General features: G+C 48.0%; 1 protein-coding gene across 7 annotated transcripts in view; it reads left to right on the forward strand.

Annotated features, from left to right (window-relative positions):
- The window catches only part of FBRSL1 (fibrosin like 1), a 313,547-nt gene that overhangs the window by 134,352 nt on the left and 161,867 nt on the right, over window positions 1–17,328 (forward strand). For all 7 annotated transcript variants that reach the window (XM_036755653.1, XM_036755655.1, XM_036755635.1 and 4 more), the window contains exon 3: window positions 7,749–7,853. In XM_036755653.1, the coding sequence (XP_036611548.1) occupies window positions 7,749–7,853 (105 nt within the window). The remainder of the gene's footprint in view (window positions 1–7,748; window positions 7,854–17,328) is intronic.

The following is a 17,328-nucleotide window of genomic DNA, read 5'->3' on the forward strand; positions in this document are numbered from 1 at the left end:
TTAGAATTCAAAGACCATGGTCCGGGTGCTTTTTTCAGCTTATTGCTACCTATGTGACCTTGGGCCAGTCACTTAAACTATGTGCTCTCAGCTTCTTCATCTTAAAAAATGAGGGCGTTAGGTACAGATCAAACTGGATGACCATCAAACTGGATGAAGGCCCTTCCTGTAGTAAGTCATATGACCCTGTGATTCCCTGCTCAGGCCCCCATCGTGGTACAAAGTTGGAGTATCTAGACTCCAGGCCTGGCTTTTTTTCCGACTCATTCTGTGACTTGAGACAAGCCATTTCTTCCTTCTGTGCCTCAGTTTCCTCACCTGTCATGAGCAGGTTGAGCTGGTCATTCCCTTTCAGCTTGATTGTCCCATGGGCTCAAATGAGTGCTCATTACACCTTTCTCATGGTCTGGCTGCGTCTGGGCTCCTAAGAGAGCGCCAGCCCCTCCTGCCAGCCGCCCCCTCCTCAAAGAAAGAACTCAAAAGAAGACCGAATGAACCGAGCTTGCTATGGCTTTAAGACTGGGAAGGATGGCCCGGGAAAAGCACCTCCGCCCCCTTCCCAGCCGCCTGCTGCAGCAGCTGTAGCTTCCCATCTCGTGGAGAATGAAGGCAGATGATTCAATTTGGCCTGTGCTCGGAGCATGCTTCCCCGTGCTCCTGTGTGTGTGTTCGAGATAATGAACCAACCCATGGCGCTGGCCGAGGCTGCCGCTGTCGGAGCCCAGGGGCCTCCCCGGAGGAGGTGCTGTGCTTGGCTGGGTTAATGGGGGTGAGGGTCGCCCCGGAGCTCAGCACCTTTCAAAACAGCTTAAGAAAAGAATTTGTCTCCCCTGGCCCTTGGGCTGCGCTCCCTGCCCACTCAGACGGGAGTTCTTGATAAATCGAAGTGTGTTTATTAGTAATGAGCAAGGGCCAGGAGGCTTCTGGGGCTCCGGGAATCGCTCAGCCGCCGTTCCTCTTTTCCCTCTCAGAATCCTCCTGTCTCTGGAGCTAGGACCTTTCCTGAGACCAAGTGAGATATGAGTGGGATGAGATGGAGGCAGTGGGCCTCCGCCTGCCAGTGGTTTTTAATTGTGCCTGCCCCCAGGGGCGATGGACAGAGGTCATCTAGTTTGATCCATACCTAAACAAGAATTCCCCAGAGGATCACGGGTTTGTGGCCGGAGAGGACCTTAGGGGTCATTATGTCCAACCAACCATTTTACAGTTGAGGAAATGGAGGCTCACAAGTTAATTAAAATTAAATGCCTCAACCATAATCACACAGGTGATCCTCAAGGACCTCCCACCACCTCCCAGAGCAGCCCACTTCACCGAAGGACAACTGTAATAGTAAACATAGCTTGTATTTCTGTAGCACGTTGAGATTTACAAAGCACTTTTCCTCACAACACCCCTGGGAGATGGGGGTGGCTATTATCCCCACTTTCCGGATGAGGAAACTGAGGCTGAGAGAGGTTAAGCCAGTTGGCCAGGGTTATATGCAGGATTTGAACTCAGATCTCTGTCCTCCAACTTCGGATTAAATGAGGAAGCTTTTCCTAACTTTATGCCCAAGTTCGGCCTCTCTGTTACACTCTGACCCATTGTTCTGGTTCTGATCACTAGCACCAAGCAGAACAAGGTTAATCCATCTTCCATGTGTAGACTTTTAAATGACTGAAGAGAGCTAAGAGGTAGGACTGGAACCCAGGTCTTCTGACTCCAAAATCCAAGACTCTTCCCATCCCCCAATCCGTCCTGGGATGATGTGTCCCACACAGGTGCAAGGTAAGAGCACGGTCCTAGCAGGTTTCTATCAGCAGAGCATAAGCCCCCAACCAGATGCTAAAAGACAAGCTGTGGGTACCAGCCAGGACCCCCTCGTGGGTGGGGCATGCTTTAATCCGTAAAGTGCTTTCCACTCAGCCTCACCTCAGCACCCCTGAGAGGTCCCCTCACAAGTGAGTGGCAGAGCGAGGAGTAATGGAGGGTCTCACGCCCCCGCCACTCTTTCCAGTGATAGGGTTGGGCTCATGGAGGCACATTCATTTGCTCCAATAGCATTTATTAAGCACCTACTGCAAACAGGGGCACTAGAGATACAAAGACAAAAGCAAACCACGCCTTAGCAACACCCTTGAAGGAAGCCAGAGGCAGAGGTGAGGAAGGAGGGGCATCCCAGGAGTAGGAGGTACCCACACTGTGCAGGGGGAGGTAGAACATTGATCAGGAACATCAGTTAGGGATGTAATGGCACACACCACAGCCACGGTGGGAAGCCTTTCCAAGTGAACAGCATTTCACGTTGGCTCCCAGAGGCAGTGGGAACCAGTCAGCTGCTCTGACGTGTGTTTACCCTCAGTAGAGTGTGAGGTCCCAGTTTTTAATTTCTGTATCCCCAGCACCAAACCCAGCCCATAGAAGGCACTTAATAAATGCTTGTTGGTGGTGCAGGGCACTGAGTGAGGACCAAAGAGGGAGCTTCATCCTTGAGACTTGGCGAGGGGCCTCATAGGACAGAGCTGACCCAGGCCCACATCTGAGACTCCCTCCAGGGCCCCAGGCTTGGGACAGGACAGGGGCGACCCCTTTCTTTGTAAGGGCTTTTACACCTGGGCAACCCTCCCTCTCAGGCCTGGGCCTTTCCCCAGATGGCATGGTGCTATGGGGTGACCTGAGAATGCCCGAGGCCAGGAAACCTTCTCTTCTCCTGGAAACCCTCAGGCCTTGGGGAATTGATCTGTCAGGCAAGGGATCTCAGGGCTCAGCTCCGGATCCATCTGCTAATCTGTGTCGTCTCCATGGAGCCCCCTCACCTGGCTCATCAGGACAATTACTAATGTATTGAAGCAGCTTGATTTAGTGGCACTATTGGGAGCCTATGCTGAGCCACTGTAGATGAGCAGCACCTGGCAGGTGGGTGATTGGCCTTCAGGGCTCTGAGAGGGTCCAGGAGGAGGCTGGGAAAGCTGGGGATAACAGAAGTGGGGGCCCAAGAGAAAGGTGAAATCTCTACCTTTGCATCAGTCAGGTGAGAATTAGGCCAGTGGGTTGCTAAGGTCCTTCTCAGCTCTGATATTCTGTATTCTAAGGGCCCTTCTAGCCCTGACATTCTCTGTTCTGAGGGCCCTCCCAACTCTGACATCCCATGTTCTAAGGGCCCTCCCAGCTCTGCCATCCCATGTTCTAAGGGCCCTCCCAGCTCTGCCATCCTGTGCTTTAACACCCCTCCCAGCTCTGGCATTCTTTGTTCTTAGGGCCATCCCAGCTCTGCCATCCTGTGTTCTAAGGACCCTCCCAGCTCTGCCATCCTGTATTTTAATGGCCCTCCCAGCTCTGCCATCCTGTGTTTTAACTGCCCTCCAGCTCTGGCATTCTGTGTTTTTAGGGCCCTCCCAGCTCTGACATCCTGTGTTCTAAGGGCCCTCCCAGTTCTAACATTCTGGATTCTAAGGGCCTTCCCAGCTCTGACATTCTGGGTGCTAAGGGCCTTTGCAGCCCTGACATTCTCTGTCCTAAGAGCCCTCCCAGCTCTCTCTCACATTCTGTGGGTCTGTGACTCTAGTTCTGGGAATAATTGATCCTTATGTGGAAATAGTAGCAGTGCTTGTGAATCCCCAGTGGGCCTGTCCAGGGCAGCACTTCTGTGGGTTCTGTGACCCTGTGGCACTGATGTGGAAGGCCCATTCACCTTAAATTTCCACGTTGGGGCTGGGGCTCGTTTGGATGGTTTGGCCTCTGGGACTACCCAGCTAGCTGTGGAGCCAGGTTGGATCTCCTCCACTGTTTGTACCATCAAAGAGCTGGTATTTGTGGGACTGAACAGCACCAATTTCCCAGGGGAAAATGTCCAGGGCAAGGTCCAGGTGGTGATGGAAGCCACTATGACCCCATGGTCTTCTCTGCTTCCTTCTCTTCTTTTCCTCGTAGTTCTGTGGTTTTTTCCTCCCTCACCTCCTACACATATCTCCTCCCTTTAGAGGCAGGAAGATAGTGCTAGGCATGGAGTCAGAAAGACCTGAGTTCAAATCCAGCCTCAGATACCTCCTAGCTGTGTGACCCTGGGCAAGTCACTTAAGCTCTGCTCTGGGACTGAGTCTGGCCTTGGGTGAGCCAGAAGACAACCCCACCTAAGAGACAGTGTCATCTGTGACTCCCCACTGGTCTGTCAAGTCCTAAAAAGTTATATACCAGCAAATATTATGCATAGCTTGTGTGTGTGCGCGTGTGTGCGTGTGTGTGTGTGTGTGTGTGTGTGTATACGTGCGCGCACATATGTGTTCATGTGCACTATTCTAGCCTGTGACATTTCTACAGAGTTTAGATAAAGCTCAGGACTTGCCTTTGTGAGGCTTGCAGTCTAATGGGGGTGGGGTGCAGATAACACTAGGGAGGGACAGATGATATTTGTGCAGGACCCAAGGGGAGAATGATGCCGTTTACCTCCATCTTGAGAGACCTAGATGCCATTGTGGGGAGTGGGGGGGATGGGTTAAAGGACAGGGGTTTCCTGATCAGCCTCCTTTCCGATGGGGTCTCGGAGAGAAATGCGACAGCAGCGCCAGCAGAGAGTGGACGGTCCTGACTGGCATGTGCCCGTTTTAAATTTAGAGCAAGGGATCTCAAAGAGTTCATTAATGGAGCCACTGTCCTGTTAGCGAGCACAGCTGACCCTGGGGGAAGCCTCTGGGGGAGTTGGGGGGAGGGGATCTCGATTTCCAACTTTCAGATGATGCGAGGTCATGTCTGCGGTAGAACACAGCTTGAAGAGACTGCAGCGATAAAGAAAAGCTCTTCTCTTCCTCTTAAGTTCGTGGAATTTTCGCCGCAGGTTGAAAAGAATTCGGAGGGTCCGGGTCTCAGCTCAGCTTTTAGAATCCGAAAGAGTCTCGGAGAGTAATGGGAGGAGAGTTCCGGAGCTCCTAGGGAAGCAGCCAGGCTACCCAGGCCACCGTCATGCAAGGCCCGAGTTCGCCCTGAGTCAGGAGAGAACTGGGTTCAAATCCCTCCTCTCGGGTTTCCCAGCTTCCTTCTCGGACATTCAGTTTCCTCGCCCGTCCAAATAAAGGCAGTTCCTTAGAGATTTGTTGGGAGAGGCCAATGCAGTGATATTGGTAGAATGCTTTACAATTGCTCCTGTTATGGCTGTGTCTGTTATAATTTTTACTTTTTCCCTTGAGAGATTTTGGCTTGGAGAATCAGTCAGTCAATAAACAGGTATTAAGCACCGACTAAGCCGTTAGAGATGGAGGAGTGGATAGAGCCTGGAGTCAGGAAGATCTGAGTTCAAATTCAGACTCAGACATTTACTAGCTGTGTGACCCTGGGCAAGTCACTTCACCCCATTTGCCTCAGTTTCCCCATCCGTAAAATGAGCTGGAGAAAGAAATGGCAAACCACTTGTCCCTCTGCCAGGAAAATGGGGTCACAAAGAGTCAGGCATGACTGAAAAACGACTAAACATAAATCACATTCCTGCTGAGAGTTTGGGTTTGAGAGTATATCCTCGTTCAGTCAATAAGCATTTATTAAGCATCTACTGTATGCCTGCTTAGGAGATTTGGGCAAGGAATAGTAATCAGTGGATAAGCATTAAGTACTTGTTTTAAAGATTTAGGTTGGGAGTGAGTAGTCAGTCGGTAAACATTTATTAAACACCTACTGTGTGCCAGGCGCTGTGCCAAGCAGGAATAGGAAAGGGAATAAACAGGAAAGATAGTTCCTACCCTCAAGGAGCTTACAGTCTAATGGGAGGAAGACAACACACAATGGAAACTAAAAGGGGGTGGGGGGAGGCAGCACACCAGGCAGTACCCAACTCAGGGACACGATGTTCTGCTGATGGAAAACGGAGAGTTACCTGGAACAATCACAAGTCCAGTCCATTAAAAGTAGGGAAAGGACATGGTAAGAGGCTTCAAGCATTTGAAGGGCTAGTGTGGGGAGGAGAGATTGGCCCAAGAGGGTAGACTTGGAAAAAAAAAAGGCAGATGATGCCAGGAGATGTCAGCAAGCATTTATTAAACACCCGTTGTATGCTAGGCCCAACTTAAGCGCTGTGGACACACAGAAAAGCAGGTGACTGGCCTTGCTTCCAGGGAGCCCACAGAATTATGGGGGAGACAACCTGCCAACAGCTGGGATGTCCTAGCGGTATTATAGGAAGAGGCTGCTTAGGGAGGCAGTGGGCAAGGCCTTCCAGTCTTCAGGCTGGCTGACCACTGGTTAGGGGGGGCTGTCTAGGGCTGTCCGGGCTGACCTAGAAGACTCCCTAAGGTCCATCTCCCCCAAATCTGAAACTCTGCCAGGGGTGGGGAACCTGGTCCTCAAGGGCAGCCCTTTGGCAGAATCCAAAGTTCACAGAACAAATAGTTTGTATACGAGGCTGCACCCACCCCTGTAGGGGATGATAATGATATGTTTGAGTACCCCTAGTGTAGTTGTGGGGGGCAAAGGAAGTCATAGAAGCGCGTGGCAGACCTGTAGAACACCAACTCTGTACGTATCAGTGATGACTGTTGTTGCTATAATAATGATCATTATCGTTTGGGGAAGGGAAACTGGTACCATTCTGCCAGGCAGCGAGGGTGCCTGCACCTGGCCTCATCGTCGCACATTCTCACAGCTCTGTTCCACACTGGCCTGGCACACGTGGCAGCCTGTGCTCTATGCAGTCAGCCACCTCTCAGCTCTTCCCTGAGGAGGGTTCCCCTGGGAAGCCCCCTACCTCAGTGTTCTCTGCTGCCCACCCGCCTTGAAGGGGACCGCCTAGCCCGAGGTGGCCAAGATGCCCAGTCACAACTACCAGATGCCATGTACCTGTTGTGAAAGCAAAGGACTCAAAAAGGTGTCCGTAGGATTGGCCAGCATGCTGTATTGAAATGACCTTTAGATGTGAAGAAAAATCATAAAATAATGACAGTTCCCTTGGTGAGAACCATCAGTGATGGGCTCAGCCTTCAGAAGCTGGAGTGGGTCAAGGGTCAGCCGGGTGTTTGACACCTGGGATACAATTTGGGAATTACCGTATTGACTCTTTTGGGGGGGAGTTGCAACTTAACAGTGTGCTAGGCCAGTGCCCAACAGATCCCTACATATTGACTCAGAAAACCACAAATTCACATTAGCTACGTTATATTGTATTTTTATTTTGTTAAACTTTTTTAACTCATTTCAGAAATTTTGTGAGCTTTGTGTTTGACACTCTGCTCTAAGCATCTCTATAGCTGGTTAAGAGAAGGTGCCAGCCTGAATTGGTAGAGGGAGTTTTCTTACCTGGGAGTTCCTCAAATCAGTAAAATCAAAGGACTGGCCCCAATCTCCTGTGAAGACTCTTTACTTTTTAAAAAATGGATGATCTTTTCCAAAGGAAAAAAAAGTCATTTTCGTTTTCCAGTGTTTTCTTCCTCAGCCTTTTCTGTTCCTTCTAATCTTGAGCAAGCTCAATATATTTGCTGCCCAGGTCCAAAAACAAAGGCCACATTCTGTACCTATGTATGCTTAAAGGAAGAAGGCCTTCCCCACCCACTCTTTAGAACCATGAATAGGCAGATGTTCCTTTGACTAGAGAACCCCAGATATCCCCCTTAAAGAGTTAACGTCCTCTCCCCATACACACCTCTCCCCACCCGCTTGCACAGAAGGAGGCATCTGTCTGGAGTCAGAGGCCAGGTAGCAGGGTACAGAGCAGGGTGATGGCACTAGTTTGAGAAGTCGGATGGAAGGTGAGGCCCTAGCAATGAAAGACTCTCCTCCTTGTCCTCCAGATGAAGGTCCCTTCAAGCAAGAGCGGCAGCAGGAACAGTGAAGAGGACAGCGTTCGAGAAGCCACCAGCTCCCAGTGGAGCAGCTCCAGGGACCAGCTCAGTGATGTAAGTACCTGCCACCCTTGGCGCACCTCTCTCCTACTGCCTGCTGGGCCCAGGGCCCCTCCTGACCAGCACTGGGGGCCCATCATGGAGCACAGTGACTCCTTCATGCCTGGCCTGTTTGTGGGGCTTTGAGTGCCCATCAGTGAGTAGATCTGAGCCCTGGCCATGGGCTCAGGGGTAGGGAAGAAAGGGCAGCTGAGAACTTTTAGAAAGAGTGGAGAAGATGCTTCCCCTCTGGTCTCTCTCTGCCTTGGGGATGGGGGAGGCACCGAGTTGCCCAAGGAAGAAGAGAATCAGTCACTAGGGGAGCGTGCTGTTGAGTCCTGGAGAAGTCACCAGCAGGGCTGCCAGCTAATTCCACGTGCAGGCTTTTTTGTATGTGTGTTAGCAATTAGCATTTTGCCTTCATTAAAACATGATTTTTTACTAATTAGGCCCTTTCCCGTTAGGAGGGATTTAAATGGAGAACAATAATCAAACACTGGCACGAGCATGTCTGAAATATTAAATTTAACATTTCAATGGCGAGCCGCGGCAATCCCTGGGCGCGAGGTTTTCATGTTGAGTTCTATTAATGTGAAATATGCTTCATAACTAAAACCTGTCACAGGAACTGGCTCGCAGCAGCCAAATCCAATTGGACAGTTAATTTAGCTTTCAAATTGAAAACACCACCTCACTCAGGATGCTGTGGCCAGCCTGGGAGGGGAGGAGTGGGGCGGGGCAGGGAGGCCTGGGAGGGGAGGAGGGAGGCCGGGGTGGGGGGCTCGGGCCTCTGCCAGGCCTGATAGTATTCGCTATTAGAGCTTTCTGAGCCCCCTCTTGAGAGAGGGAGGGAGGAGAAGGAGACGTGGAAATGGCCCCCACAAATGTGTTTAAAAGCTGAAAGTATTTATTAAAAATGTCAGCAGAAAAGTGCTTCTGGCAGATTAAAGTAGGATTCAGGCTGACAGCCTGACAGGGAATGTGATGGGGAAAATTCTCCCTCCGTGTGTAGAGCCTTGAATGGGGCTTTGTAAACAACCCACGCAGAGGCAAGGAGGATTGGAGGCCCCCTCCCCAGCAGCAGAGGAAGGGAGGAGGAGAGGCCCCTTCCCCAGCAGCAGAGGTTAGGATGGGAGGCCCCCTTCCCCAGCAGCAGAGGAAGGGAGGATAGGAGGCCCCTTCCTCAGCAGCAGAGGCACTGAGGGAGGAGGCCAGGGGACACCCAGGCTATGACTTGGGCAGGAGGTTTAGATCACCCTAGCCCTGGCCCTTGCCCATCCCCAGACAGGTGTGGGGCCTGAAGCTGCTGCTGGGAAACACTGGTGCTTATTCATTCAGTCTGTGGAAGGAAATAGCTTGGTTGCCGTGGCCAAGACCACCATCCCCAGCTCTGAGGCAGCTCCAGGCTGCAGGGGCCAATTAGTCCATCAACAGGCAGTTATGATCTCGGACTCTGGGCCAGATACTAGGCTATGTGCTGTAAAGATAACAATTATAGAGTATTTTACTGTTTGCAGAGCACTTTGACATCATTCAGGCAGTAAGTGCCTACTATGTGCCAGGCACTGCACTAAACACCGGGATACGATAAAGACAAAAACAACCCCTTTCCTTGAGGCGCTCACAATTAAATACTGCCTATATTATAATTTTTGACACTCAGGATAACACCAAGGTAGGTTTACAGATGAGGAAACTGAGGCTGAGAGGTCACAACCAGGAAGCATCAGAGATGGGTCATCCTGACTCCAGAGCCTACCCTCTATCCGATATTCAGGCTTTCTCCCTATAAGAATTATGTAGAGACGTTAGAAGCAGTTAATAAACATCTGTTAAACTCAAGGACAAAAATGAAAAGATTGCCCCTGCCCTCAGGGAGCTTGTGTTCTGTCAGCCTCCCAGACCCTCCCGGCACCTCTGTCCAGCAGCCCTATGGGCCTTGTCTTGGTCCTGCCCTGCAGCCTGCAGGCCCTAGGCCTCTCCCTCCAGCGTCTGCCTCATCCCTTAGGCTCTCTCTCGGCTAGCTGGGCTTGTGCCCTTCATCCCAAGCCCTGGTTACCTTCACCACTGAGTAGTGCGTGGTCACTTTAGTGTTGGCAGGTTTCTTGACAGGGACTTTTCCTGAGTCTGAGGCCCTGGGGACTGGTGGGGTCGGGGAGGTGTCTGTTCTTGACAGGGACTTTTCCTGAGTCTGAGGCCCTGGGGACTGGTGGGGTCGGGGAGGTGTCTGTTCTTAAGCGCAGGGGTGGGGAGTGCTGCTGTAATGTATTAGAAAAGTTTTCCTCAAGGAAAATGAAGCTGTTTTCCTTTGGAGAGGGAGGGAACCCCACACAGGCTGGTTTCCATTTGACCTCTGTTCTCTGGCTCCAGGATGTTTCCCCTGGCTCCAGTGAAGTCAGACCCTCGCTTCCTGCCACCTCCTCTCTCACCTTCTCCTTCTTCCCTCCTTGGAGGCCTGGCCCAAACTCTGGGGCCTCCCACCTTCCAGGCAAAAGAGCTCATGGGAGATGTTTGTGGGGCATCTCACCCGGTACATTCATTTTAGAGAAAGAAACTGGCGGGGCAGCTAGGTGGTGCAGTGAGTAGAGCACCAGCCCTGGAGTCAGGAGGACCTGAGTTCAAATGTGGCCTCAGACACTTGACACACTTACTAGCTGTGTGACCTTGGGCAAGTCACTTAACTCCAATTGCCCTGCCTTACCCCCCCCCCCAAAAAAAAAAAGAAAATAAGAGAGAGAAACTGGGGCCCCAGACAAAGGAAGGGACTTGCCCCAAGGTCACACATGCAGTAAGGAACAGAGCTGGGATCCAAATCTGGTCACTGTCTTCAAATCCAGTATTTATTCCATGGTGCCACACTGAAGACCTATGTGTCTGATTCTGGGCCTGTCAGCTGTGGCCAAGGCTTGACTCTTGTCTTCCAGGCAGGCGCTGTTAGGGCTGGCCAAATGTCGTGGGGTACTGAGTCAGGGGAAACATTTGGTGAGTCTGGGGTTCTGGAAAGACTAGTAAGGGTCATGTGATCACTGTGGGGGTGTTGAATTTAAGGACCATGAAAGATGGGGCTCTCCTCCCCTCCCCTGTCCTGTCCTTCTCCACACACACACACACACACACACACACACACACACACACACACACACACACACACCCCGGGAGAGTCGGAGCTCTTCCATCACTGTGGAATTAGAGCTTCCCTCAGACATCTCTTGGGGGTTGGAGCCCTCACTCCCACACACATTACCAAGTAATTTAAGAGGGAGAGAAGACTCAGAACAAAGGGGCTCAGGAGAGGCCTGCTGTAGGAGGTAGCACCTGAGCCATGCCTGAAGGATGCTGAGGCTTCTAGGAGACAGACATCAGGCAGGAACCTAGGCCAGGGACCTGAGAGAGGGAACGTCACCTTTGTGGACCGGTGAGCGGGCCTGGTCGGCTGGGATGGAGACATGAGAGAGGGTAAGGGAAATGAGAACTGGATTGAAGAGGCCTTAGATGCCAGGCCGAGGAGTCCTTGGTTTATCCTGGAAGCCGCACACACAGCATGTGTGACAAGTGGTCGTGCAGTGGGACTTTGCATGAAGGGTGTTGTGGCACCTCCCCCCTCCCAAGACAGCCCCATTCCGGGCCCCGTTGGCTCGGATTGTTCCAGGCTTTCTTGACCTCAATCCTAAGTCTGTCTCGCTCTTCCTATTTTTACCCTCAGGGACCAAGGGTAATAGAACTGAAAGTTCTTCCATATGACGCCCTCCTCGAAGATAGCAGTTATGTCCCCTTCCAAAATGTCTTCAATGTCACACCTGGTTCTAGCTGTGATGTGACCAGGGCAAAGTACTGTCACCTCCCAATTCCTGCCTTTCTGAATGTAGGGGGGGGTGTGTGTGTGTGTGTGTGTGTGTGGTTGCTTAGTCATTCTCAGTCATGTCCAAATCTGATTTACCATTTCCTAAACTGAGGCAAGCAGGGTTAAATGACTTGCCCAGGGTCACACAGCTAGTAAGTGTCTGAGGCCAGATTTGAACTCAGGAAGATGAGTCTTCCTGACTCCAGGCCTGGCTAGAAATAGAGAGAAGGAGACAAAGAAGAGAGAGAGGGAGCGTGCGCTTGAAATCTGCTTAGAAGTCATCAAGGTGGGCTGCTGTCTAAGCATTCTTCCGCACCTCTTGTGCTTGCCAAAGTCATTTTTTAAGCCTACGTATAAGACTTTACATTAATCCCCACTGATTTCATCTTAGTAGACTTGAAGTCCTGATAGCTGCCTAGATCTCTTTAGATCCTGACAGCGTCATCTGGTGTTAACTAGGTTTCCCAACTTTTCGTCATCTGCAGATTGTACAAGCATGGCATCTATACCCTTATCCATTACACTGATGAAAGCATTCACTAGAGCAGGCCCAAACACAGATCCTTTGGGTTCTTCACTGAGGATCTCCTACCAAATGATATAGTGTCGTTATTAAAGTTCAAGAAATCCAACAAACGTTCTCTTCGGGAGCCACGTAGTCAAACCCTGCCCCCACACCATTTTACAAGTAAGGAAACTGAGGTACAGAGACATTAAGTATTTATGAATTCCAAGGCAGGGTTTGAAGCTCTGGGTATGCAAAAAGTAGTCCTTCTTCTCTGGGAGATTGTATACTGCTTTTATTCTGTCTACATTCTATTCTTACATGGCTACTGTTTGGGTCCAGTCATACCAGCAGTTGTAAATCTGCCTAGTTGTATTATCTCCTAGCTTTTGTCTCTGTCTTATCCCTATGAATCCTATATCAAGTACTTTACTAAAACCCAAGTAAACCAGATCTATGGCATTTCCCAATCTGCCATCTAATGACCCCATCCAAAAACTAAACTAATTTAGTCTGGCTTGACTTGTTCTTGGCGCAGTGATCTCTGCTTCCTTTTTGAGATATTACGAAACCTCTTTAACAATCCATTCTAGAGTTTTTCTAGGAATTAGGGACAACCTCACTGGACAATTTACAGATTCTTCTCTTTCTGATTTTTGTAACAGGAAAACATTTGCCCTTCTAAAGCCCTGATGTTCTCCAGAGTCTTTCAAAGATCACTGATAGTGGTTCATCATAACCTCTACCATTTTCTTAGCACCTTTGGATACTGATCATCTGTTTGTTGTTGTTGAGTCATTTTTCATTCCGTCTGACTCTGAGGCAAACAGGGTTAAGTGATTTACTCAGGGTCACACAGGTAGGACATGTCTGTGGCTGGATTTGAACTCAGGTCTTTCTGACTCTACACCCGGTGCTCTCTCCACTGCACCATCCAGCTGGTCCTGATCATCTATACCTGGTGACTAAGAGTCCTCAAGAGTATCTAGATGTTTTCTACTTATCTTGAATTTAATTTCAGACATTTTCAATCCAAAAATCATTCTCTTTGGGGGAGAAAGGAGAAGCTGTGTAAGAGTTGAGTAGTTCTGCCTTCTCTCTGTTACCTTTTATCACTGTCCCAGACATACTGAGCATTGGTTGTATCTGTTTCTTGATCCTCCTGGTTTTCCTTTTAAGCTTTCTATTTAAAAAACCAAACAGAATCCTTGTAGTCTCCTTAGTCCTAATTGCAGCCTCCGATCATTCTGGATTTTAGCGCTCCTGAGACTACACTTACCATGCTGTCAGATCTTTGTGTTCATCTCCCATTATCTGCCCTCTGATTTTTTTAAGACTCTAAGTTGGCTGACTTTTCTTCTTGAATTCATTCATATCAGTCTCTTTAGGATAATCTAGCTACCCCTACTTTTCTTTCTCTTCAGAATTGTTTCCCATTTTTCTTGAGAGCTTCCTATTAATTTTTAAACTAACATTAAATTTTATTCCATTTTCATGAAGAGCCAACTCCTTCCCACCTCTTTCCTTCCCACCTCCGTTGAAAAAGCAAGAAACAATTTTCCCAACAGGTTTTGTGAAATAGTGAATTCTTAGCCCAGAAGCTGGCCTCTTTGGGTTTATCAAAGAGTAGATTGCTATAGTTTTATAGTTGTAGTATATGATGTCTCCATCTTGTATTCCTATCCTATTCCACTGATCCACACCTCTGTTTCTTAGCCAGTACCAGGTAGTTTTGATGACTGCTGCTCTGTAGTACAGTTTAATATCTGGTATGGCTAGGCCTCCTTCTCTAGCATTTCTTTTCATTAATACCCTAGATATTCTAGACCTCTTGTTTTTCCAGATGAATTTTGTTATTATTTTGTCCAGCTCAGTAAAATAATTTTTTGGTAGTTCAATTGGATGGCACTGAATAGATAGATTAATTTAGGTAAAATTGTCATTTTTATTATATTAGCTCGGCCTAACCATGAGCAACTGATATTTTTCCATTTATTTAGATCTGACTTTGTTCGCGTGAGAAGTGTCTCATAGTTATGTTCATATAGGCCCTGGGTTTGTATAGACCAATATCTTACACCATATACCAAAATAAAGTCAAAATAGGTTCATGATTTAGGAGTAAAGGCTGATACTATAAGTAATTTGGGAGAGCAAGGAATAGTTTACTTATCAGATTTATGGAAAAGAAAAGAATTCATGACCCAACAAGAGACAGCATTACAAAATGCAAAATGCATGATTTTGATTATGTTAAATTGAAATGTTTTTGTACAAAAAAAGCCAATGCAACAAAAATTAGGAGGGAAGCAGAAGATTGGAGAAAATCTTTACAACTAGTATCTCTGATAAAGGCCTCATTTCTAAAATATACTGGGAACTGAGCCAAATATATAGGAATACAAGCCGTTCCCCAATTGAGAAATGGTCAAAGGATATGAACAGGCAGTTTTCAGAGGAAGAAATTAAAGGTATCTATAGGCATATGAAAAAATGCTCTAAATCACTACTGATTAGAGAAATGCAAATCAAAATGACTCTTAGATACCACATCTCTCCTGTCAGATTGGCTAAAATAACAAAACAGGAAAATGATAAATGCTGGAGAGGATGTGGGAAAATTGGAACATTGTTACATTGCTGGTGGAGTTGTGAGATGATCCAGTCATTTTGGAGAGTAATTTGGAACTACGCCCAAAGGGCCATAGGAATGTTCATACCCTTTGACCCAGCAATACCACTTCTAGGGTTATATCCCAAAGAAATCACACAAGAGGTAAAAGGACCCATATGTACAAAAATATTTATAGCGGCTCTTTTTGTGGTAGCCAAGAATTGGAAATCAAAGGGATGCCCATCAATTGGGGAATGGCTGAACAAGCTGTGGTATATGAAGGTAATGGAATACTATTGTGCTATGAGAAATGGGGAAGATACGGACTTCATAACAACCTGGAAAAACCTACACAACATAATGCTGAGTGAGCGGAGCAGAGCCAGGAGAACACTGTACACAACTACAGATACATGGATTCTGTGAGGACCAACCGTGACAGACTTCGCTGTTCTCAGCAACACAGGGTGCAAGGACAACTCCACAGGACTCACAATGGAGAATGCTATCTACATCCAGAGAAAGAACTATGAAGTTTGAATGCAGATTGGGGCACACTACATGCTCCCCTTTTTTCTTCTCTTTTGTTTTTGGGTTTTTTTTTTTTTTTGGTTCTGTCTCTTCTTTCTCATGATTCATTCTTGAGAATAATTCTTCTCCACAACTTGACTAGTGTATAAATTAATTCAGTGCGAAGTTATACGTGGTAGTTATATGAGATTCCATGCCGTCTTGGGGAGGGAGGGGGGAGAGAGGGGAGAAAATCTGGAACTCAAAATTATGTAGAACCGTGTGTTGTAAACTAAAAAGAAAAAAAAAAAGAAAAAGCAAGAAACAGAAAAATGCCCGATAAATATATATAATCAAATATAAAAATTTTTAAAAGCCTGCATTGGGTCTGTCCACATACATACATATACAATATACATATACATATACATATACATATACATATACATATACATATACACACACATACATGTGTGTGTGTGTGTTTGTATCAGTCTGCACTCTGAGAACATCATCTCTGTGTCTGGAAGTAGACATCTAGGTAGCACAGTGGACAGAGCATTGGACAGGAGTCTGGGAAATCCTGCCTCAGACCCTTGGCTGTATGGCCCTGTTCAAATCACTTAAATTTTGTCTCCCTCCATTTCCACGTTTTTAAAATGGGAACAGTAACAGCACCAACCTCCCAGAGTTGTTGTGAGAATCAAACGAGATATTTGTATTTTGTAAACTTTGACAGCGCATCAGTGATAACGATGGTGATGGCGGTGGTGATGGTGGTGGTCATGGCGGTGGTGGTGGTGGCAATGATGGTGGTGGTGGTGGTCATGGCGGTGTTGGTGGTGGCAATGGTGGTGGTGGTGGTGGTCATGGCGGCGGTGGTGGTGGCAGTGATGGTGGTGGTGGTGGTTTCATCATGAGTTCTCTGGAATTATGGTGGCTCCTGCTGATCAGTTTCCCGAGTCTCTCAGAGTTGCTTATCTTTGCCGTATTGTTGTCATTATATAAATTGGCTCTCCTGATTCTCAGTCCACTTTGCATCCATTCATACAAGTCTTCCCAGGTTTCTCTGTAACTGTCACCTTCATTATTTCTTAGAGCACAGTAATATTCCATCACACTTACCTGTCATGACTTGTCCAGCCATTCCTCAGTTCATGAGCACCTCCTCCATCTCAAGGTCTTTGCCACCACAAAAGGAGCTGCTATAAATACCAAGTGTCCCAGAAGTCTCAGCACAGTTTAAGCTTTAATAGCTGAACACCGCACTAAGACTTTTGGGACACCCTATATTTTTGTCCATATGGATCCTTTTCCTCTCGATCTTTTTGGTGGGGGGTGGGGTGGGAGGGGGTTAATTGGTGGGGTGTTGCTGGGTCAAAGGGTACACACATTTTAATCATTTTTGCTTCCCTTTGACTGAATTTGCAAACAGTTCTGGTCTAAGCCTATCTCCTGCTCTTCTGAGGGATCGGAAATATGCCTTCCCCAAATCTAGGGGATATATGGGCTGACACCTCAGCTTTGCTTCTGCATCCCAAACTCCCCTGCTGGTGTTCCCTTTATTTAAATCAGGTCCACAGTAACAGTTTTCTCTATTGATTTCTCTATCTTCTGGACAAGCCAGAAACTTAACTCGGACAAAGAGTAAGAATTCGGACACTTACTGCCTCCCCCACCAACCCCATTCCCCATCGCTACTTCATTATGTCTTTTTGCCAGGCTTAGGGGAGGGAGAAAGGATTCATCGAATGCCTACCAAGAGCCAAGCACTGTGCTAAGTGACACACAGACATCTCATTTGATCCTCATAATAACCCTGAGAGGGAAATACTATTCATATTCCCACTTTACAGATGGGGAAACTGAGGCAGAGGGGAGCTGAGTGACTTGCCCAGGATCACACAGCCAGGAAGTGCCTGAGGTCAGATTTCAGCTCAAGTCCCTCTGACTCCAGAACCGTCACTGTATCCACTGTCCCACCTAGCTGCCTTATGAGCTCTCTGCCTAAATTTCTTTT

This window comes from Trichosurus vulpecula, chromosome 1, assembly GCF_011100635.1.
Source record: "Trichosurus vulpecula isolate mTriVul1 chromosome 1, mTriVul1.pri, whole genome shotgun sequence".
NCBI classification, from domain to species: Eukaryota; Metazoa; Chordata; class Mammalia; order Diprotodontia; family Phalangeridae; genus Trichosurus; species Trichosurus vulpecula.